General features: G+C 42.6%; 1 protein-coding gene across 3 annotated transcripts in view; it reads right to left on the reverse strand.

Moving 5' to 3' along the window:
• The window catches only part of PDE2A (phosphodiesterase 2A), a 992,945-nt gene that overhangs the window by 191,506 nt on the left and 779,216 nt on the right, over window positions 1-22,223 (reverse strand). For all 3 annotated transcript variants that reach the window (XM_082244574.1, XM_082244575.1, XM_082244576.1), the window contains one exon: window positions 12,622-12,781. In XM_082244574.1, coding sequence (XP_082100700.1) covers window positions 12,622-12,781 — 160 coding nt within the window. The remainder of the gene's footprint in view (window positions 1-12,621; window positions 12,782-22,223) is intronic.

Genomic DNA, 22,223 nt, shown 5'->3' on the forward strand with positions numbered 1-22,223 from the left:
GGTTGGGAGCAGCAGCTCTGTCCATGCAGCCACTGCATCTCAATTGACATTAATAGAACTGCCTGCATGGGGATGTACAGAACACCCATGAGTAAACATGGCCCTCCATGGGCATACACTTTAGTACGCCCCGTGTAAATGAGGCCTTGGTAGCAATTTAGCAATAGTGTTTTAAGTTATGTTGTGTTTATGTGCACTAATAATGATTTTAGTGTATTTTTAGTGAAAATAGTGAGTTTATAAACATTTGCGCAACTATTGTGGTGCCTAAAAAATCAGTAGCACTTTTTTTTTTATTCTGTAGGTCGTGTGCTTATAGAAAATGTATGGTTTGTGGGGTCTTTTACAAACTCTCAAAGCTGTAGGTGAAAAATGAGTAAATTGTTTTTTTTTTTTTTACATTTTGCCATGCATGTGTCTACTAACAATGATTTTAGTGTAATTTTAGCAAAAGTAGCGAATTGATAAACATTTGCGCAGATATCACAAGGCCTAAAAAAATCAGGAACACCTTTTTTTTTACTGGTCATGTGCTTTCATAAAATGTATGGTTTATGGGATCTTTTACAAACTCTCAAAGCTGTAGGTGAAAAGAAAATTGATAACCTCAGATTTTTAGAGTAAATTGTTTTTACGGTTTTGCGTACCTTCAGTTTTCACCATTTCACAAAATGGCTTGATTTAAAATTTACAAATATTCTGTTTATTCATTAACTCAATACAGTTTTAGCTTTTATATTTAATAGGAATTTAGCAGGAATTTTGTACGTTTTACCATGTATGTGTCTACTAACAATGATTTTATCGTAATTTTAGCAAAAGTAGCGAATTGATAAACATTTGCGCAGATATCACAAGGCCTAAAAAAATCAAGAACACCTTTTTATTTTACTGTTCATGTGCTTTCATAAAATGTATGGTTTGTGGGATCTTTTTCAAACTCTCAAAGCTGTAGGTGAAAAATGATAACCTCAGATTTTTAGAGTAAATTGATTTTATTTACGGTTTTGCGTACCTTTAGTTTTAACCATTTCACAAAATGGCTTGATTTAAAATTTACAAATATTCTTTTTATTCATTAACTCAATACAGTTTTAGCTTTTATATTTAATAGGAATTTAGCAGGAATTTTGTACGTTTTACCATGTATGTGTCTACTAACAATGATTTTATCGTAATTTTAGCAAAAGTAGCGAATTGATAAACATTTGCGCAGATATCACAAGGCCTAAAAAAATCAAGAACACCTTTTTATTTTACTGTTCATGTGCTTTCATAAAATGTATGGTTTGTGGGATCTTTTTCAAACTCTCAAAGCTGTAGGTGAAAAATGATAACCTCAGATTTTTAGAGTAAATTGATTTTATTTACGGTTTTGCGTACCTTTAGTTTTAACCATTTCACAAAATGGCTTGATTTAAAATTTACAAATATTCTGTTTATTCATTAACTCAATACAGTTTTAGCTTTTATATTTAATAGGAATTTAGCAGGAATTTTGTACGTTTTACCATGTATGTGTCTACTAACAATGATTTTATCGTAATTTTAGCAAAAGTAGAGAATTGATAAACATTTGCGCAGATATCACAAGGCCTAAAAAAATCAGGAACACCTTTTTATTTTACTGGTCATGTGCTTTCATAAAATGTATGGTTCATGGGATCTTTTACAAACTCTCAAAGCTGTAGGTGAAAAATGATAACCTCAGATTTTTAGAGTAAATTGTTTTTACAGTTTTGCGTACCTTCAGTTTTCACCATTTCACGAAATGGCTCAATTTAAAATTTACAAATATTCTGTTTTTTTACTAACTCAATACAGTTTTAGCTTTTATATTTAATAGGAATTTAGCAGGACTTTTTTACGTTTTACCATGCATGTGTCTACTAACAATGATTTTAGTGTAATTTTAGCAAAAATAGCGAATTGTGGTCTACTTTAGGGGGGGGGGGGGGTGTCAGTGGAAGTAAGAAAAGTACATCAGCAGGTCAGTAGGAGGGGGCGTATTGACATATTGTTAGTTTCAGCAAGAGAAATAGTGCCCGGTCATTGGTGTCAGTGGGAGGAATAGTGCCCCATCATTGGTGTTAGTGGGAGGAATAGTGCCCCGTCATTGGTGTTAGTGGGAGGTATAGTGCCCCATCATTGGTATCAGTGGGAGGTATAGTGCCCCATCATTGGTATCAGTGGGAGGAATAGTGCTCTGTCATTGGTATCAGTGGGAGGAATAGTGTCTCGTCATTAGTATTAGTGGGAGGAATAGTGCCATATCCCTGGTATCAGTAGGAGAAATAGTGCCCCATCATTGGTATCAGTGGGAGGAATAGTGCCCCATCATTGGTATCAGTGGGAGGAATAGTGCCCCATCATTGGTATTAGTGGGAGGAATAGTGCCCCGTTATTGGTGTCAGTGGGAGGAATAGTGCCCCATCATTGGTGTCAGTGGGAGGAATAGTGCCCCATCATTGGTATCAGTGGGAGGAATAGTGCCCCATCATTGGTATCAGTGGGAGGAATAGTGCTCTATCATTGGTGTTAGTGGGAGGATTAGTGCCCCATCATTGGTGTCACTGGAAGGAATGAGCCCAATCATTGGTATCAGTGGGAGGAATAGTGCACCATCATTGGTATCAGAGGGAGGTATAGTGCTCAATCATTGGTATCAGTTGTAGGAATAATGCCCCATCATTGGTATCAGTGGGAGGAATAGTGCCCCATCACTGGCATCAGTGGGAGGTATAGTGTTCCATCATTGCTGTCAGTGGGAGGAATAGTGCCCCATCATTGGTATCAGTGGGAGGTATAGTGCTCCAATCATTGGTGTCAGTGGGAGGAATAGTGCCCCATCATTGGTATCAGTGGGAGGAATAGTGCTCCGTCATTGATGTCAGTGGAAGAATGCCCCATCATTGGCATCAGTGGGAGGAAAAGGGCTCTATCATTGGTGTCAGTGGGAGGAATAGTGCCCCATCATTGATGTCACTGGAAGGAATGAGCCCCATCATTGGTGCCAGTGGGAGGAATAGTGCCCCATCATTGATGTCACTGGAAGGAATGAGCCCCATCATTGGTGCCAGTGGGAGGAATAGTGCCCCATCATTGGTATCAGTGGGAGGAATAGTGCTCTATCATTGGTGTTAGTGGGACGATTAGTGCCCCATCATTGGTGTCACTGGAAGGTATGAGCCCAATCATTGGTATCAGTGGGAGGAATAGTGCACCATCATTGGTATCAGAGGGAGGTATAGTGCTCAATCATTGGTGTCAGTGGGATGAATAGTGCTCTATCATTGGTGTCAGCGGGAGGAATAGTGTCCTATTGTTGACTTCAGTGGGAAAAATAGTACCCAATTGTTGGTGTCAGTGGGAGGAATAGTGCTCCATCACTGGTGTCATTGGAAGGATTGTGCTCAATCACTGGTGTGAGTGGAAGGATTGTGCCCCATCAATGGTATCAGTGGGAGAAATAGTGCCCCATCATTGGTGTCAGTGGAAGGAATGTGCCCCATCATTGGTGTCAATGAGTGGAATAGTGCCCCGAAGGCTGGATAAAAACGAGCAAAGGGCAACATTCATCCTGTGGGCTAAAGTTTGGAGACAAATGGTCTACATGATCAGATTCTATTGAAAGGCTTTGTTCTCCTGTATATACTGTGATACAGAAGTCATTTTACGATCCACGTTTGATATTATATCTCATGTGATCTTAAGTACACTGAATTTATACTGAATTTATATTGGTTGCCTGTGTTATTCAGCTGGAATTACAACTGTATTGAGAGCCATATATTGTCTTCATGTCTACCTTACGGGACGTCTACCACGTGTGCTCTGACTTTTACCGGACACAGGTGATTCTCAGTCGAGTTTATAACTGTGTTGAGAGCCATATCTTTTCCTTACACTCACCCTATGAGGAATCTATTAAAATCAAAGGTTGTAGGTGTGATATAGAAATGGAGCTCCTATTTACAAGAGATTGTGGACATTCTTTGTACATTGTCTGAGTTCTGATGTTTCTCCTCAGTTTCTATATCTCTTCGATAAATTCTCACAGGGACTGAAATACGTTCCATCGAGACATACACCACCCTGCCACTTTATTAGGTACACCTGTTCAATTGCTTGGTAACACAAATTGCTAATCAGCCAATTACAGGGCAGCAACCTAATGCATTTCGGCATCTAGACGTGGTGAAGACGTCTTGGCAAAATTCAAACTGAGCATCAGAATAGGGAAGAAAGGGGACTTAAGTGACTTTGAACGTGGCATGGTTGTTGGTGGCAGACGGGCTGGTCTGAGTATTTCTGGAATTTTCACGCACAACCATCTCTCGGTAGAGATGGCCTTGCGGTTCGCCTGGCGGTCGGTTCGTGGCGAATTTTGCTTGTTCGCAAATTCGCAAAAAGACGGACTTTTGCCGATGTTCGCGAATATGTCCGCGCCGCCATTTTTTTTTTTCATTCAGAAGAACTTTGACCCATGACACAGCCATCAGGTGGAACGGGACAGCCAATTGAAACATTCCAGCACATGGACAGTACCCCTACCCTATAAATAGACCCGATCTGGCGGCCATTTCATATTCCGCTTTCTGCCAGTGTAGGGAGAGGTCTGCTGTGCTCATCAGGGAGAGTTTGCTAGACACATATAGCGCTGTGAAGATCCACAAAAGTCCTTTCCAGGGCTGGTATTTCGGTATAGGCCTTCTACAGTCTCTTTTCAGGTAAGGGACAGGTATCCAGTGGTTGCTTTAGGGGCAGTTAGAGATCGGCTGCAGTCACAAATCGCTCTGCTAATGTCCACAAAAGTCCTTTCCAGGGCTGGTATTTCGGTATAGGTCTAGTATCTTTTGAGCTTAGGGCCAGGTATCCTGTGGTTGCTGTAGGGGCAGTTAGAGATCGGCTGCAGTCGCACAGAAATCGCTTTGTCAATGTCCACAAAAGTCATTTAAAATGCTCCAATGTCGTTTTAGGGTCTATTACAGTCTCTTTAACATGAGGGCCAGGTATCCTGTGGTTGCTTTAGGGGCAGTTAGAGATCGGCTGCAGTCACACACAAATCGCTAATTTTGATCTCACACAAATCGCTATGTCAATGTCCACAAAAGTCATTTAACCACTTTACGACCGCTCACAGCTCACATTGCTGCTACTGCGGCAATGTGGCTCGTTATCGTCCAGCGATGTAGACCTACGTCGCTGGACTCCTCCCCTTGTGGGCGCGCCGCCGGAGGCTCGCTCCCGCTGTTTTCAGTCACAGCGGGAGTCGGGCCAGGGGAGGAGTGGCGGTGATCACCGCTGCTCTTCCCCGATCGTCGGGGAATCGGGTGTGGAGATCCGCCCGCTTGTGTAAACAAAGTGGGCGGATCTCCTAAGTGACAGACATAGCATAGCTGAACCTGCGATCTGTCCCTGTGTCACTCAGTCACCTCCCCCCACACACGTCAGTAAGCACCAGGCATACATTAACCCCTCCCTCTCCAATAAAAATTAACCCCTTCCCTGCCAGTGTCATTTTTACAGTAACAGTGCATATTTATAGCACTGATTACTGTAGAAATGTCACTGGTGCCCCCAAAAGTGTCAAAAATGTCAGTCAAGGGTCCGATCTGTCCGCCGCAATGTCGCAGTCCCGCAAAAAAAATCGCAGATCGCCGACATTACTCGTTAACCACTTAAGCCCCGGATGATTTGGCTGCTAAACGACCAGAGGGTATTTTGCGATTCGGCACTGCGTGACTTTAACGGATAATTGCGCGGTCGTGCGACGCTGTACCTAAACAAATTTGGCGTCCTTTTTTTCCCACAAACAGAGCTTTCTTTTGGCGGTATTTGATCACCTGTGCGATTTTTTGATCACGCGCTATAAACAAAAAAAGAGCGTAAATTTTGCAAAAATAGCAATATTTTTCCCTTTTTTTTATATGAAATTCCCCCCAAAAAAAATGTAAAAATCAAAATTTTTTAATATTTTCGGCCAATTTGTTTTATGCTACCTATGTTTGGTAAAAAAAATCGCAAAAAGCGTATTTTGATTGGTTTGCGCAAAAGTTATTGCGTTTACTAACAAAGGGAAAGATTTTTGTCATTTTTGTTGTTTTTTTTTTTAACGCGTAATGGCGGCGATCTGCGATTTTTTTTGCGGTACTGCGACATTGCGGCGGACAGATCGGACCCTTGACTGACATTTTTGACACTTTTGGGGTTACCAGTGACATTTCTACAGTAATCAGTGCTATATATATGCACTGTTACTGTAAAAATACACTGGTAGTGAAGGGGTTAACTTTATTTGAGAGGGAGGGGCTGTGTGTGTCCCTAGGGGCGTGATTCTAACTGTGATTGGCTGTGGCTTCAACTGTATGCAGAGTGATCAATGGATCTACATAGTAGATCCATGTGATCATCTCTCATACAGAGAGGAGAATGACAGGCAGCTTGTTTACACAAGCTGCCTGACTTTCTCCCTCTCCCCCGCCGATCGCAGAGTGGCCGGCGGCGATCGGGTCCGCCGGTCACACGCGCGGGGGGGTCCGTGACCACGCGGGAGCGGGAGCGCGCCTCCGGCGGCGCGCGCTCGCTCCCTAAACCCTCACAGGCGAGCGACGTAGACCTACGTCACTTTGCCTGTGAGGGGCTGACCGCCGCCGTAGATAGTCGTGCGGCGGTCGGCAAGTGGTTAAAAAAAAAAACACCAAACATGACAGAAATCTTTCCCTTAGTTAGTAAACGCAATAACTTTTGCGCAAACCAATCAAAATACGCTTATTGCAATTTTTTTTACCAAAAATATGTAGCAGAACACAAAATGTTATTATTTCGATTTTTCGATTTTTTCGATTTTTTTCGATTTTTTTTTTTTGTTTATAGCGCAAAAAGTAAAAATCACACAGGTGATCAAATACCACCAAAAGAAAGCTCTGTCTGTGGGAAAAAAAGGACGTAAATTTATTTTGGGTACAGCGTTGCATGACTGCGCAATTGTCAGTTAAAGTCGCACAGTGCCGAATCGCAAAAAGTGGCCCAGACGTAAGACAGCAAAATCCTCCGGTGGTAAAGTGGTTAAGGCGCTCCAATGTCGTTTTAGGGTCTATTACAGTCTCTTTACTATAGGGCTAGGTATCCAGTGGTTGTCACAGATGTGTGAATGGACCCTATATGTATTAGACAATGTATTTACCGGCTGCTGTCAGTTCTGGCTGATTTATGAAAAAAAAAAATATATATTTTTTGCAGTAAAAAAAATAAATAAAACATTTAGGGCAACTTTTTCAATTGCAATACTTCTGTTATGATATTGTCCATGTGCTGGGACTATTTGTGCACAGCTAGTACGTCTTTTGTGGCTGCAAATATGACCTAAAGGGTTTTAAAGTTCGCCTCCCATTAAAGTCAATGGGACCCGCCGCGAACTCGCGGTTCGCGGACTTTTGAGAAAATTTGCGGCTGGCGTTCGCGAACCGCCCCAGCCGATGTTCGTCCATCACTATCTCTCGGGTTTACAGAGAATGGTGGAAAAAAGATAAAATATCCAGTGAGCGGCAGTTGTCAGGAGGAAAATGCCTTGTTGAGGTCAGAGGAGAGTGGGCAGACTGGTTCCAGATGATAGAAAGGCAACAGTAACTCAAATAACCACTCGTTACATCCAAGGTATGCAGAATACGATCTCTGATCGCACAACACACCCAACCCTGAAGCAGATGAGCTACAGACACAGAAGACCACATCAGGTGCCATTCCTGTCAGCTAAGAACAGGAAACTGAGGCTACAATTGGCACAGGATCACCAAAATTGGACAATAGAAGTTTGGAAAAATGTTGCCTGGTCTGATAAGTCTCAATTTCAACTGCGACATTCAGATGGTGGGGTCAGAATTTGGTGCATGGATCCATCCTGCCTTGTATCACCGGTTCAGGCTGGTGGTGTAATGGTGTGGGGGATATTTTCCTGGCACACTTTGGCCCCCCCTTAGTACCAATTGAGCATGGTTTAAACACCACGGCCTACCAGAGTATGGTTGCTGACCATGTCCGTCCCTTTAGGACTACATTGTCCCCATCTTCTGATGGCTCCTTCCAGCAGGATAATGCACCATGTCACAAAGCTCCAATCATCTCACCACTGGTTTCTTCACCATGACAATGAGGTCACTGTACTCCAATGGCCTCCACACTCACCAGATCTCAATCCAAAAGAGCACCTTTGGAATGTGGTGGAAAGGGAGATTGGCATCATGTTTGTGCAGCCGACAAATCTGCAGCAACTGCGTGATGCCACCATGTAACTATGGAGCAAAATCTCTGAGGAAAGTGTCCAACACCTTGTAATGATATATCACAGGTTGTGGCTGCAGTTCGTAGTGTCATGGCTCATAAATTCCATTATATTCATGTATTCGTTCACCTAGCTTGCCCCTACCCGCCAAAGGAACCTGGCAACTTTCTGTTCCAGGTCTTACAGCATCCAAAGCATGCTTTGCCATCTTCTCTGTGCCATGTCACAAATGTAGGAGTAGTAATGCAACTAAAAAACATCTTCCAGCTGCATGGTGAGTTCTTTGTGTGCCTGTGAATGCCCTGCCTGTTTGTGTCAGTGTCAGATCCAATTACTGTGTAGCTCTCACCTGCATCAGCACTAAACTGTGAGACCCAGGGAGTTGGGGAAATGTAGTTTTAATGTTGATAAATGTAAAGTTATGCACCTGGGGGGGGGGGGGGGTAAGAATATGCATGCATCATACACACTAGGGGGAGTAGAACTGGGGGAATCCATAATGGAGAAGGATCTGGGGAAATCCATAGCGGAGAAGGATCTGGGGAAATCCATAGCGGAGAAGGATCTGGGTGTTCTGGTAGATCATAAGCTTAATAATAGCATGCAATGCCAAGCTGCGGTTTTCAAAGCAAGCAAAGCAAAGTCCTTTCTTGTATATGGAGAGACATGGACTCCAGAGAGAGAGATAGAATTTTGCCCCTGTACAAATCATTAGTAAGACCTCATCTGGAATATGCAGTTCAGTTTTGGGTTCCAGTTCTTAAAAAGGATATCAGGGAACTGGAGAAAGTGCAGAGAAGGGCAACCAAACTGATAAGAGGCACAGAGGAGCTCAGCTATGAGGAGAGATTTGAGGAACTGAATTTATTCTCTCTTAAGAAGAGGAGATTAAGGGGGGATATGATCACCATGTATAAATACATAAGGGGGGATATGATCTCCATGTATAAATACATAAGGGGGATATGATCTCCATGTATAATACATAAGGGGGGATATGATCTCCATGTATAATACATAAGGGGGGATATGATCACCATGAATAAATACATAAGAGGGGATATGATCTCCATGTATAAATACATAAGGGGGGGATATGATCTCCATGTATAAATACATAAGGGGGGATATGATCTACATGTATAATACATAAGGGGGGATATGATCTCCATGTATAATACATAAGGGGGGGATATGATCTCCATGTATAAATACATAAGGGGGATATGATCACCATGTATAATACATAAGGGGGGATATGATCACCATGTATAAATACATAAGGGGGGATATGATCACCATGTATAAATACATAAGGGGGATATGATCTCCATGTATAAATACATAAGGGAGGATATGATCTCCATGTATAATACATGAGGGGGGATATGATCTCCATGTATAAATACATAAGGGGGGGAGGGGATATGATCTCCATGTATAAATACATAAGGGGGGGATATGATCTCCATGTATAATACATAAGGGGGGATATGATCACCATGTATAATACATAAGGGGGGATATGATCACCATGTATAAATACATAAGTGGGGATATGATCACCATGTATAAATACATAAGGGGGGATATGATCTCCATGTATAAATACATAAGGGGTCCATATAGTGAATTTGGTGTTGAGTTGTTCACTTTAAGGTCATCAAAGAGGACAAGGGGGTATATTTTACGTCTAGAGGAAAAGAGATTTCGTCTCCGAAAACGGAAAGGTTTCTTCACAGTAAGAGCTGTGAAAATGTGTAATAGACTCCCTCCAGAGGTGGTTCTGGTCAGCTCACTAGATTGCTCTAAAAAAGTATTGGATTCTTTCCTAGTTGTACATAATATAACTGGGTACTAATATTTATAGGTAAAGTTGATCCGGGGAATATCCGATTGCCTCTCGGGGGATCAGGAAGGAATTTTTTCCCAGCTGGAGCAAATGGGATCATACTTTGCTGGGGTTTACCCCTTTCCAGCCAGTGTCATTCGTACAGTGACAGTGCATATTTTTGACACTGATCACTGTATTATTCACTAATTCTCAAAAAAGTGTCAGTTAGTGTCCGATTTGTCCGCCGCAAAATCACAGTCCCTGATCGCCGCCATTAATAGTAAAAAATAAATAAAAATTCCATAAATATATCCCATAGTTTGTAGACATTATAACTTTTGCGCAATCCAATCAAATACATTTTTTTATTGGATGTGTTTTATAGCAGAAAGTAGAAAATATTGTTTTTCTTTTTACAATTTCATTGTCAGGCGTTTATTGTTTATAACACAACAAAATAAAAATTGCAGAGGTGATCAAATACTACCAAAAAAAAAAGCTCTATTTGTGGGGAAAAAAGGACATCAATTTTATTTGGGTACAGCATCGCATGACCGCACAATTGTCAATTAAAGTAACGCAGTATTGCAAAAATGGCCTGGTCATCAAGGGGGAGGGGGGGGGGGTAAATCTTCCAGAGCTGAAGTGGTTAAATGCATACTTTCATAGGGGGGTTCTCCAAAAGTCTTTATTGAAGGCAAACCTACGCTTTAAACGAAGGTGGTGTTTGACTAGAAATATATTATTTTGGTTAAAAAAAAAAAAAAAAGATTTTCTATATTTTCTTAATTTTGATAAATATTTTTAAAATACTCAAAGATTTACTTGTTTGGAAAAAAAAATAATACTCAAAGATTTTACTAAATTATTCCAGATGAATACCAATAAAAATTTAACAGAGGATCTAAAAGTTTGCTACTCCATCCAAAACTAGCAAAGAAGTATTATTTTACCAAGGCTCAAACCACAAAATGTCAACAAATCATCAAGGTCTGGTCTACTTAAAGTGATTGTAAAGTCTGTTTGTAACGGTACGGCATTGGGGGACTGGAACTACGGACTAACTTCAAAGTCAACCCGTCTGGGGTCTCCAACTGTGTTAGGGGAGAGATGTGATGGGAGTCACTTTGGGTGGGAGACTCGTGGAACCCAGCTTACCTAAGAGAGGTCAGGAAACTCTTGTTTCAGCTCCTCAGACCCCTCTTATGTGTAAGTCACCCTGTGTCTATTAGGGGCACAGGGTGACCAAGAATATGATGGAAACCTACTTAATGGAATGTGGTTTGGATTACTTCAACTGGGATAGTAATATTTATCAACAATTTCCCTCAAGAACTCTATGATACATTAATTTCTCTGTATCAGAATGATGGAACATTGCATGAGCTTGGCCTCATAGACTATTGTAGGTAGGAGCCGGACAGTCTGCTATAGGGGTCTCCTGCTATTGTCTGTTTAACAAGGTGTTCTGTGTTTATACTTAGGATAATGTGTAATGTACTTTGTTTTAGCCTTTTTGCTGGGAGTCTGGTCACCCAGGCTGGTTTTAGTGCTGAGTTAATTAGCATGTTAATTAAATCATTGTCAGCTAGTAGTTGCTAATTGCTAATTAACTCACCTAGTTTCTGCTAGGGGATGTATTGACACTTGTAATAATGTGTATTGTACTTCATGAGCTTGATGCCGGCAAGCCTACCTGGAATGAGATCCCTAATTGTCCAGGTGGTTAGTTTAAATAACTTGATGTTTAGCTATGGTAATTATTTTCCTGTGTGCAGTTAGTATTGTTAGGGTAAAATAATCATGAGAAGGCTGTCCTCCCATGGGATATATATTCTGTGTGAGTTTGTTCAATAAAGGGTTCCAGATCTCACACAAGCTATTTGTTGTCTAGTCTTGTATGTTATGCGACTATAATATCTGATATCTATGTTCAGACTGGAGGAAACGGTATACTGATGGAAGCGCTCAAGGGGGGTGTGGGACAGTTCCGTCACACACACCTTAATCCAATCACCATGGAATGTGAAGATGTTGACTGACCAAATACTTATTGGAAATTAAGAAGAAGCTTGGAGAACCTACACAACGTCTTCAACATTACAGAACAAGTACAGTTGAACGTGATCAACTTCTACTAAATAAATTGGTGAGATTGGTTTAAAACCTTGTTTTATGAATTATGATTGGTTATATATAAATAAGAGAATTGCCAAATCATCTTCAGCCTCATTATCACAATCAATGAAGATAAAGTGCACATCTGAAGGTCATCAATGTATTTCATGGGATAGGCCAAAAAACCCAACTGGAGTAAGGTTTTTTATTTTATATGTAATTTACAGTATATTCTATTACTTTGTGTCTTATTCTAATCCTCCTTTTCCACACTGCACAATATTAACCCAATAAATAATATTATAAGTGCAAAAATAATGTTAAAATCCAGCAGGTGGTTCAGCCCATCAGACTTGTAATCCATACCACATAACTTTGTAATCCATACCACATAACTGGAGGATCTTGCGATCCAACTCGTCGTAGCTTTCGCTTGGCACAGGTTCAGGTTTGGTTAGTGATTTCTCAGAGGAACCAGTTGACAGGCTGACTTGGGGCCACGGCTGGAGCTTCTGGACAGCCAGCACCCGCTTGCACGCCACCACCATCTGTAAAACAGAAAGAATATCTCGGTTTTAGAAAGGCACCATATTGATGGTGAAATCTCCAGACGTAGCAGAAGTTTCCCACATTCATCTAGGGACCGTGTTACAATGATGCCTCCAGATGTCTCTGCAGAACCCAATATGTAATGTAGTACAGCCATAGAAAGCCATCTGCCTCTTGTTTTCTGAAGCTCCTATCTGTCGGAATACTAGAAGACTATAATATATATAATTATATAATATCCATGTTATTTAAATATACTGTATCCAATGTACTGTAATTTGTACTCACTCTTGCAATACTGTATGTTTTAATAACATCCTGTACTAAGTACATGTAGATCCAAAACCCTCAGCATCCCCTTTGGAAGTTTTCCCCTTTATTCCTGGTCTGTAGAAAACTCATCATTTTGGATTTTCCATCCATTTCATGATTAGTCCCAGTGAAAGTGGTCAACCGGCCAAATACAAGGAAAAAAAAAAAATCACCACCCCATCCTAAAAAAATTATGGACTTTACTATAAGTTTCTTTTTCTAGCTGTAATATTTTTGGAGCCATAAATCTGAGCACAACCAGCCAAGATAAGTTAAATCCATTCTACCATATCACCCCATCATTCGATCTGAGGGCAGAACATTTACTTCGCCTGGCTTAATAATGAACTGATAATAAGTAGTCTAAAAGAAAATGGGCATTGGTCTCTCTAAACCGGAACTTTGGGCTCCAAGGGACTTTTGGTCATCCAATCAATGAAGGTCTCACCTTTAAAGCCTTTGGGGGCCTATGGTGTGATTATCTCCTTCACCTATGGCATTGGCAATCTAAACAGCAAGTAGTATATGTTGTCATTAAGTTTTATTTTAATAAAGTATAGTAGTTTGCGATGGTGTGAATAGGGGACACTTGGAGCTTCCTTTAGGATGGTTTCACCTTGTTGGGATGCGGTAAACCGTGCTTTTTGGCACACACTATGCCGCACATTGACACGCATTGTGTTAATCCAGCCGGTTCATTTGAATAGATTACCTAATGCACCAAAACTCACCAAAGAAGGGCACTTTAGGTTGCCTCTTCTTCACAACCCTGGCTGGTGGTTGTGGGAGTCTGCGGGTGGGGGCCTAATTGGAATCTGATAACAGATACCAGGTCCCCTCCTGCTTGAATGAGTAAGCTCCACAATGCACAGTAGTGGACAACTGTGTTTTATGGTGTGCTACAAGGCACATCCATTAGCATGGTGCGTTGGGGTGCCATTTAGAATGAATGGCACCACAGCGCACCAATGCACACCTTTGTTGTGGTAATTTCATTTGAATTGGCTGCCTAATGCACCAAAACACATAAAAAAGGCAATTTTATGTAAATGAGCACAAGAGCCTCTTCCTCACAACCCTAGCCAATTTTTGTGGGTGTCTGCGGGTAGGGGCTTATCAGAATTTGATACCAGATACTAGGCCTCCCCCACTTGAATGTGTAAGCACCACAATGCACGGTAGTGGACAACTGTGTGTTATGGTGTTCTACCAAGCACATTCATTAGCATGGTGCGTTGGGGTGCCATTAAGAATGAATGGCACCACAGGGCACCAACGCACACCTTTGTTGTGGTAATCTCATTTGAATGAGCTGCCTAATCCACCAAAACACACCAAATAAATGTACTTTTATGTAAATGAGCACAAGGGCCTCTTCCTCACAACCCTGGCCAGTGGTGTGGGGGTCTAGGGTGGGGGGCTTATCAGAATCTGATACCAGATACCAGGCCTCCCTCACTTGAATGAGTAGGCACCACAATGTATGGCTGCGGACAACTGTGTGTTATGGTGTGCTACAAAGCACATCCGTTAGCATAGTACGTTGGTGTGCCATTAAGAATTAATGGCACCGCAGGGCACCAGTGCACACCTTTTTTGTGGTAATCTCATTTATATGGGCTGCCTAATGCACCAAAACACACAAAAAAAAAAGTACTTTTATGTAAATGAGCAAATGGGCCTCTTCCCCACAACCCTTGCCAATCATGCCATATTCATTGGCATGATGCGTTGGGGTGCCATTAACTCCTTGGTGCGGACCGCACGCAAATATGCGGCCTCTTGGCAGCTGGGCCTTGGCGCCGAGTGGCCGCATGCTTGCGTCTATTAGTGCAAAAGGCGCTGTGCTGAGAGAGCCTTCTGATCATGTGACCACCGTGACAGCCAATCACGGTAGCCACATGGCCTTAAGGCTCCAAGGGGTTAAGAATGAATGGCACCGCAGCAAATTAGGGCACACCTTTGTGTGGTAATTTGTAGATGAATGCATGTGATACTGTAGCATTGTGAGCCCAGCATATACAAAAGGTACCCTGATATGAGGACCATTTGGTCATCCAGATCTTTATAGCACGATCAAATAGCATTTTTTCATCTGGTCCACAAACTTTCATCTCACTAAAATGCTCCGCTCATAGAAGATACAGAAATGAACAGCCTCATGGTGTAGTATGAGGGAATATAATTTATTGAGCTAAAAGATTTGCACTGAAGTAAAAGAATCACAAATGTAAGAAAAAAGATCCTCAAATCTTATATCTTGTACGTGATGACATACCACAGACTCTGTCTTGCGCGTTTCGTCATGTGGTGACGTCATCACGATATATACCTAATCCCAATCCTTAAACCTAACTTTTAACCAGATCCAGGTAATACACTTTTTTTTTTTGTCAATGTCAGGGAGTGTTACTTCCTGACCCCGAGACACAACAGAATGAAAAGGAATCTCTGAGTGGGGGGGGACTTTTCTTATAGATGGTTGTCATTGAAACAGGCCCCCCCCCCCTAACCATGGCGAAAAAAAAAAAAAAGAAACCAAGAAACCCCTTATCTAACTTTATCATGCATTGCATACAAGTAATAATTTTTATTAATCAGTCCACCAAACTTAAAAGGATTTCAGAAACGCAGATTGGAAGAACATCACTATAAATGCTTTTTCCTCATTGTTTTCATTGAAAAAGGCATTATCAGTGTGAATCCATTCTACCTTCCGTATAATAAATATAAGCCCTCTAAGATAAAATGCATCCCTCCGGGATGAGTCGATGGGGGGATGGCGGTTCCCGATTCAGAACGTTGGAATAATAATGAGATTCGAGCGAGCCCTCCTGTTCTCTCGTTTGATTAACCTGTCAATCTGCTTCAGCACATTGGAAATAATTAACTCTTATCTTGTGAAATGTTAATTTCTCCTGCAGTTTTTTCCCAGAGATTTAAGACTTTCTTGCGTTCGGCTATTAGTCACGTTCGGTTCGGGTTAGCTGTTCCGGGCCCTCGGCCGACACCGTGTTTGTTAATCTTCCTCCTGGCGAAGAGGCCCGGCTGCTCTTCAGTGTGTGGAACATATGTACTAAATAAATCTTATTCCTTTACTTCCTCACACACCTGCATCCCCGTCATTTATCCTCACTTCCAAGAAACCTCTGTGCTTATTGAAATGTTATTCAGCAGCCAACCGTCGCAGGTGAGAACATTTATTAAGGCTCTATTTTTAGGTTTAGCGTCTCCAACTCCTTCTCTGTGTTTTCCTTTTTAATGAAATATTTTGAAATGATATCAGAGAACAAGCTGTGTCCCATGGGGGAGATTTCCCTTAACTTCCTGTTCTTAAAATGGCACTTCACGGCATAAAAAGAGGTATTATACTGTCTTCACCGTCACCCGTGTCTCCTACCTCCCCTCCATTACCTGTAATAGAAGAGGTATTATACTGCCCTCACCTTCTCCCGTGTCTCCTACCTCCCTTCCATTCCCTGTATTAGAAGAGATATTATACTGCCCTCACCTTCTCCCGTGTCTCCTACCTCCCCTCCATTCCCTGTATTAGAAGAGGTATTATACTGCCCTCACCTTTTCCCGTGTCTTCTACCTCCCCTCCGTTCCCTGTAATAGAAGAGGTATTATACTCCCCTCTCCGGTGTCCTGTGTCTCCTACCTCCACTCTGTTCCCTGTAATAGAAGAGGTATTATACTCCCCTCACCGGTCTCCCGTATCTCCTACCTCCCCTCTATTCCCTGTAATAGAATAGATATTATACTTATCTCCGGTCTCCTGTGTCTTCTACTTCTACTTGGTTCCCTGTAATAGAAGAGGTTGTATAGTCCCCTCTCTGGTGTCCTGTGTCTTCTACCTCCCTTCCAATCACTGTAATTAAAGAGGTATTATACTCCCCTCACCAGTCTCCCGTGTCTCCTACCTCCCCTCCGTTCCCTGTAATAGAAGAGGTAGTATATTGCCTTCACCATCTACTGTGTCTCCTACCTCCCCTCCGTTCCCTGTAATAGAAGAGGTATTATACTGCCCTCTCTGGTGTCCTGTGTCTCCTACCTCCCCTCCATTCCCTGTATAAGAAGAGTTAATATACTCCCCTCTCCAGTGTCCTGTGTCTCCTACCTCCACTCTGTTCCCTGTAATAGAAGAGGTATTATACTCCCCTCACCGGTCTCCCGTATCTCCTACCTCCCCTCTATTCCCTGTAATAGAATAGATATTATACTTATCTCCGGTCTCTCGTGTCTTCTACTTCCCCTTGGTTCCATTTAATAGAAGAGGTAGTATATTGCCTTCACCATCTCCTGTATCTCCTACCTCCCCTCCGTTCCCTGTAATAGAAGAGGTATTATACTGCCCTCTCTGGTGTCCTGTGTCTCCTACCTCCCCTCCATTCCCTGTATAAGAAGAGTTAATATACTCCCCTCTCCAGTGTCCTGTGTCTTCTACCTCCCTTCCAATCCCTGTAATTGAAGAGGTATTATACTCCCCTCACCAGTCTCCTGTGTCTCCTACCTCCCCTCTATTCCCTGTAATAGAAGAGGTATTATACTCCCCACTCCAATGTGCAGTGTCTCCTACCTCCCCTCCATTCACTGTAATAGAAGAGGTATTATACTTCCCTCTCCGGTGTCCTGTATCTCCTACCTCCCCTCCATTCCCTGTAATAGAAGAGGTATTATACTCCTGTCTCCGGTGTCCTGTGTCTCCGACCTCCCCTCCATTCCCTGTAATAGAAGATGTATTATACTCCCCTCTCCGGTGTCCTGTGTCTACTACCTCCCCTCCATTCCTTGTAATAGAAGAGGTATTATGCTCCCCTCTCCGGTGTCCTGTGTCTCCTACCTCCCCTCCATTCCTTGTAATAGAAGAGGTATTATGCTCCCCTCTCTGGTGTCCTGTGTCTCCTACCGCCCCTCTATTCCCTGTAATAGAAGAGGTATTATACTCCCCCCCTCCAGTGTGCATTGTCTCCTACCTCCCCTCCATTCCCTGTAACAGAAGAGGTATTATACTCCTCTCACCGTCTCCCGTGTCTCCTACCTCCCCTCCATTCCCCGTAACAGAAGAGGCATTATACTGCCCTCACCGTCTCCCATGTCTCCTACATCTCCTCCATTCCTTAAGGCTCTATTATTAGGTTCAGCGCCTCCAACTCCTTCTCTGTATTTTCCTTTTTTAATGAAATATTTTGAAACTATATCTGAGAACAAGCTGTGTCCCATGGGGGGAGATTTCCCTTAACTTCCTGTTCTTAAAATGGCACTTCATGGCATAAGAAGAGGAATTATACTGCCCTCACTGTCTCCCGTGTCTCCTACCTCCCCTCTGTTCCCTGTAATAGAAGAGGTATTATACTGCAGTTTCTGGTGTTCTGTGTCTCCTATTTCCCCATCCATTCCCTGTAATAAAAGTTACTCTCTGGTGCCCTGTGTCTCCTACCTCCCCTCCATTCCTTGTAATAGAAGAGGTATTATACTCCCCTCTCCAGTGTGCATTGTCTCCTATCTCCTCTCCATTCACTGTAATAGAAGAGGTATTATACTGTCCTCTCCTGTGTTCTGTGTCTTGTACCTCCCCTCCATTCCCTGTAATAGAAGAGGTATTATACTCCCCTCTTCGGTCTCCCGTGTCTCCTACCTCCCATTCATTCCCTGTAATAGAAGAGGTATTACACTCCCCTCTTCGGTCTCCCGTGTCTCCTACCTCCCCTCTATTCCCTGTAATAGAATAGATATTATACTTATCTCCGGTGTCTCGTGTCTTCTACTTCCCCTTGGTTCCCTATAATAGAAGAGGTTGTATAGTCCCCTCTCTGGTGTCCTGTGTCTTCTACCTCCCTTCCAATCCCTGTAATTGAAGAGGTATTATACTCCCCTCACCAGTCTCCTGTGTCTCCTACCTCCCCTCTATTCCCTGTAATAGAAGAGGTATTATACTCCCCACTCCAATGTGCAGTGTCTCCTACCTCCCCTCCATTCACTGTAATAGAAGAGGTATTATACTTCCCTCTCCAGTGTCCAGTGTCTCCTACCTCTGTCCTGGTTGGGTCTGTCACACGTCCTTCTCCAGTATCCTGTGTCTCCTACCTCCCCTCCATTCCCTGTAAAAGAAGAGGTATTATACTCCCCTCTCCGGTCTGCTGTATTTCCAACCTCCCCTCCATTCCCTGCAATAAAAGAGATATTATATTCCCCTCACTGTTCTTCTGTGTTTCCTACCTCGCTTCCATCCCTTGTAAAAGAAGGGATAATATACACCCCTCACCAGTCTCCCGTGTTTCCTACCTCCCTTCTATTCCTTGTATTAGAAGAAATATTATACTTCCCTCACCGGTCTCCTGTGTCTCCTACATCCCCTCCATCTCCTGTAATAAAAGAGGTTTTATACTCCCCTCTCTGGTCTCCCATGTCTCCTACCTCCCCTTCATTCCCTGTAATAGAATAGATATTATACCCCCTCTCTGGTCTCCCATGTTTCCTAAATCCCCTCCATTCTCCATAATAGAAGAGATATTATATTCCCATCCCGGGTCCTCTGTGTCTCCTACCTCCCCCCTCCATTCCCAGTAATAGAAGAGGATTTAACTCCTCTCTCCGGTCTCTCGTGCCTCCTATTTCCCCTCCATCCCCTGTAATAGAATAGATATTAAACTCCCCTCTCCGGTCTCCTGTGCCTCCCACCTCCACTCTATTCCCTGTAAAAGAAGAAGTATTATACTCCCCTCTCTGGTATCCCATGCCTCTTACCTCCCCTCCATTCCCTCTAATAGAAGAGGTATTATACTCCCCTCACCGGTCTCCTGTGTCTCCTACCTCCCCTTCGGTTCCCAGTAATAGAAGAGGTTTTTTACTCCCCTCTCCAGTGTCTTGTGTCCCCTACCTCCCCTCCATTCATTGTAACAGAAGAGGTTTTTATACTCCTCTCTCCGGTCTCCCATGTCTCCTACTTTCCCTCCATTCCCTATAATACAATAGATAATATACTCCCTTCTCTAGTCTCCCGTTTCTCCCACCTCCCCTCTGTTCCCTGTAATAAAAGAGGTATTATACTCCTCTCTCTGGTATCCCATGCCTCCTACCTCCCCTCCATTCCCTGAAATAGAAGAGGTATTGTACTCCCCTCTCTGGTATCCCAGGTCTCCTACCTCTCCTCTATTTTCTGTAATAGAAGAGGCATTATACAATTCTCTCCAGTGTCCCGTGTTCCCTATCTCCCGTACATTCTCTGTAATACAAAAGGTATTGTATTCCCCTCTCTGGTGGCTCATGTCTCTTACGTTCCTTCTCCTCTGGGACTGCGGCCTCTATTAATGTCTTTGATTTACTATACTTCTAGTAGGGTAGTATACCTGTGTCAGCCCACTGTGTGCCGTGGTTCCTTCCTCCAAACCTAAGGACAAAGTGCTGAGTATGAATTATCAGTCAATCAATGGCTCCAGTGAGGCTTCTGTCTATAAAAAAGAAAAGCCCCTTAAAAAATGGGCCCAGAACTGAGATTCCATATGTACGCAGTCTAATGAGAGCTCAAAAGGTCAGAAAGTACAAAGTCTTTTCATGATAATACAGGATAACATAAAACCACCAACATGCTTCCTCAGGGCCCAGGTGTTGTAAGAGGTAGGACTCAAAGATGGCACAGTACTCAGGAATAATGTGTGATTTCATAAGACTGAAAGAAGGCTCAATAACCAGGAATAATCAGCAATTAGTGTCTAAGAGTTACAAGACACCTCCCCTAACTATTACAAGTTTCAAGATACCTACTAACTATTCCTGGTTATTAAGCCTTCTTTCAGTCTTATGAAATTACAAATTATTCTTGTGCCCTTTTTTGAGTCCTACCACCCACAACACCTAAGTCCTGAAGAAGGAGGAGTTTGTTGGGCCTCCGAAACGCGTTGAATATTTAATGATATCCTGCTGTGAACTAATATCATTATGGAAAGGTTTTGAACCATCTGCCCTTTTGTTTGGTGCTCCTATTAGACTATATATATTTCCTTCCTCCGCCCCTACATTATTGCTGTGTCCTACGTTAATGTTGGTAATGGAGGATGGAGCCCACAGAGTGGGGGTGGGAGACACAAGCAATATGACACTCCCAGAAGTGTCAAAAGCAGAAGAGACTGACGGAGGCTGGTATACCCGCATACTCCACCTAAAACTAAAATATAACCTTTGGGTGAACTGGCCTTTTAAATTTAACTTTACAAGGAGGCACAGCTTGATTCCTGTATTTGGTATTCTGGGTGAGCTCCTCTGTTGGGAGTTGAGCCTCACCGAACAAACAGAAAATTTTGTAGGACGTTTGTGTCACTGAAATGTAATTTGCTTTGCATTGACCGGCATTATTAGATTTCAATAAAGCAATAAAGGTAGATTAAATTTTGATTAACAAATTAATTATGTCTAAGCAATACTCCGGTGACAGCCAACACTTTATTTTGCAATAACAATTCCTTAATTACCATCTCCCAGTAAACACCAGGACTGGGTGACGTAGACTTCAAGGCCACAGCACCCCTTTATTCAACCACAAAACAATTACCAGTTTAAAGATACACTGTTGCTGGTATTCGTGGGCTTAGAAGAAGGGGTCATTTGATGTCCACTAGCCAGAAGGCTTCACTAGGATCCACCCTTGCATGCAGCAGCATCCCATTGGCTTGAGGACACCTCCAGATTTGACTATATTTGACTTCCCAGGAACCGAGCCCCTGTTAAAATTTTTAACACCCACAGGGCGCAGCATCCCATTGGCTTGAGGACACCTCCAGATTTGACTATTTTTGACTTCCCAGGAACCGAGCCCTTGGTAAAATTTTTAGCATCCACGGGGTGCACCACACCAGCAGATAGGCCCCAACTTTTTTAACCACCCCACCTTTTCACAGACCCATAAAGACCCCTTAACCCACAAAGCTGCCAAGCCAATCACATGATAAACCAAAGCTATTATTGAGGAGTAAATTGGGGAGTTCAGGAGGGAAAACTTTCTTCCCATGTGGGCCTTCTGGAATGAACTTCCAGCAGCCTACCCTAAACCTGCGGTTTCTCCTTACCACCACACCCTTGCCCACCAAACTGGTAAGGCCTACTGTTTATAAAATAATACTTAAAGTAGTATTA

This window comes from Pelophylax lessonae (genome assembly GCF_965119305.1).
Source record: "Pelophylax lessonae genome assembly, chromosome: 2".
NCBI lineage: Eukaryota > Metazoa > Chordata > Amphibia > Anura > Ranidae > Pelophylax > Pelophylax lessonae.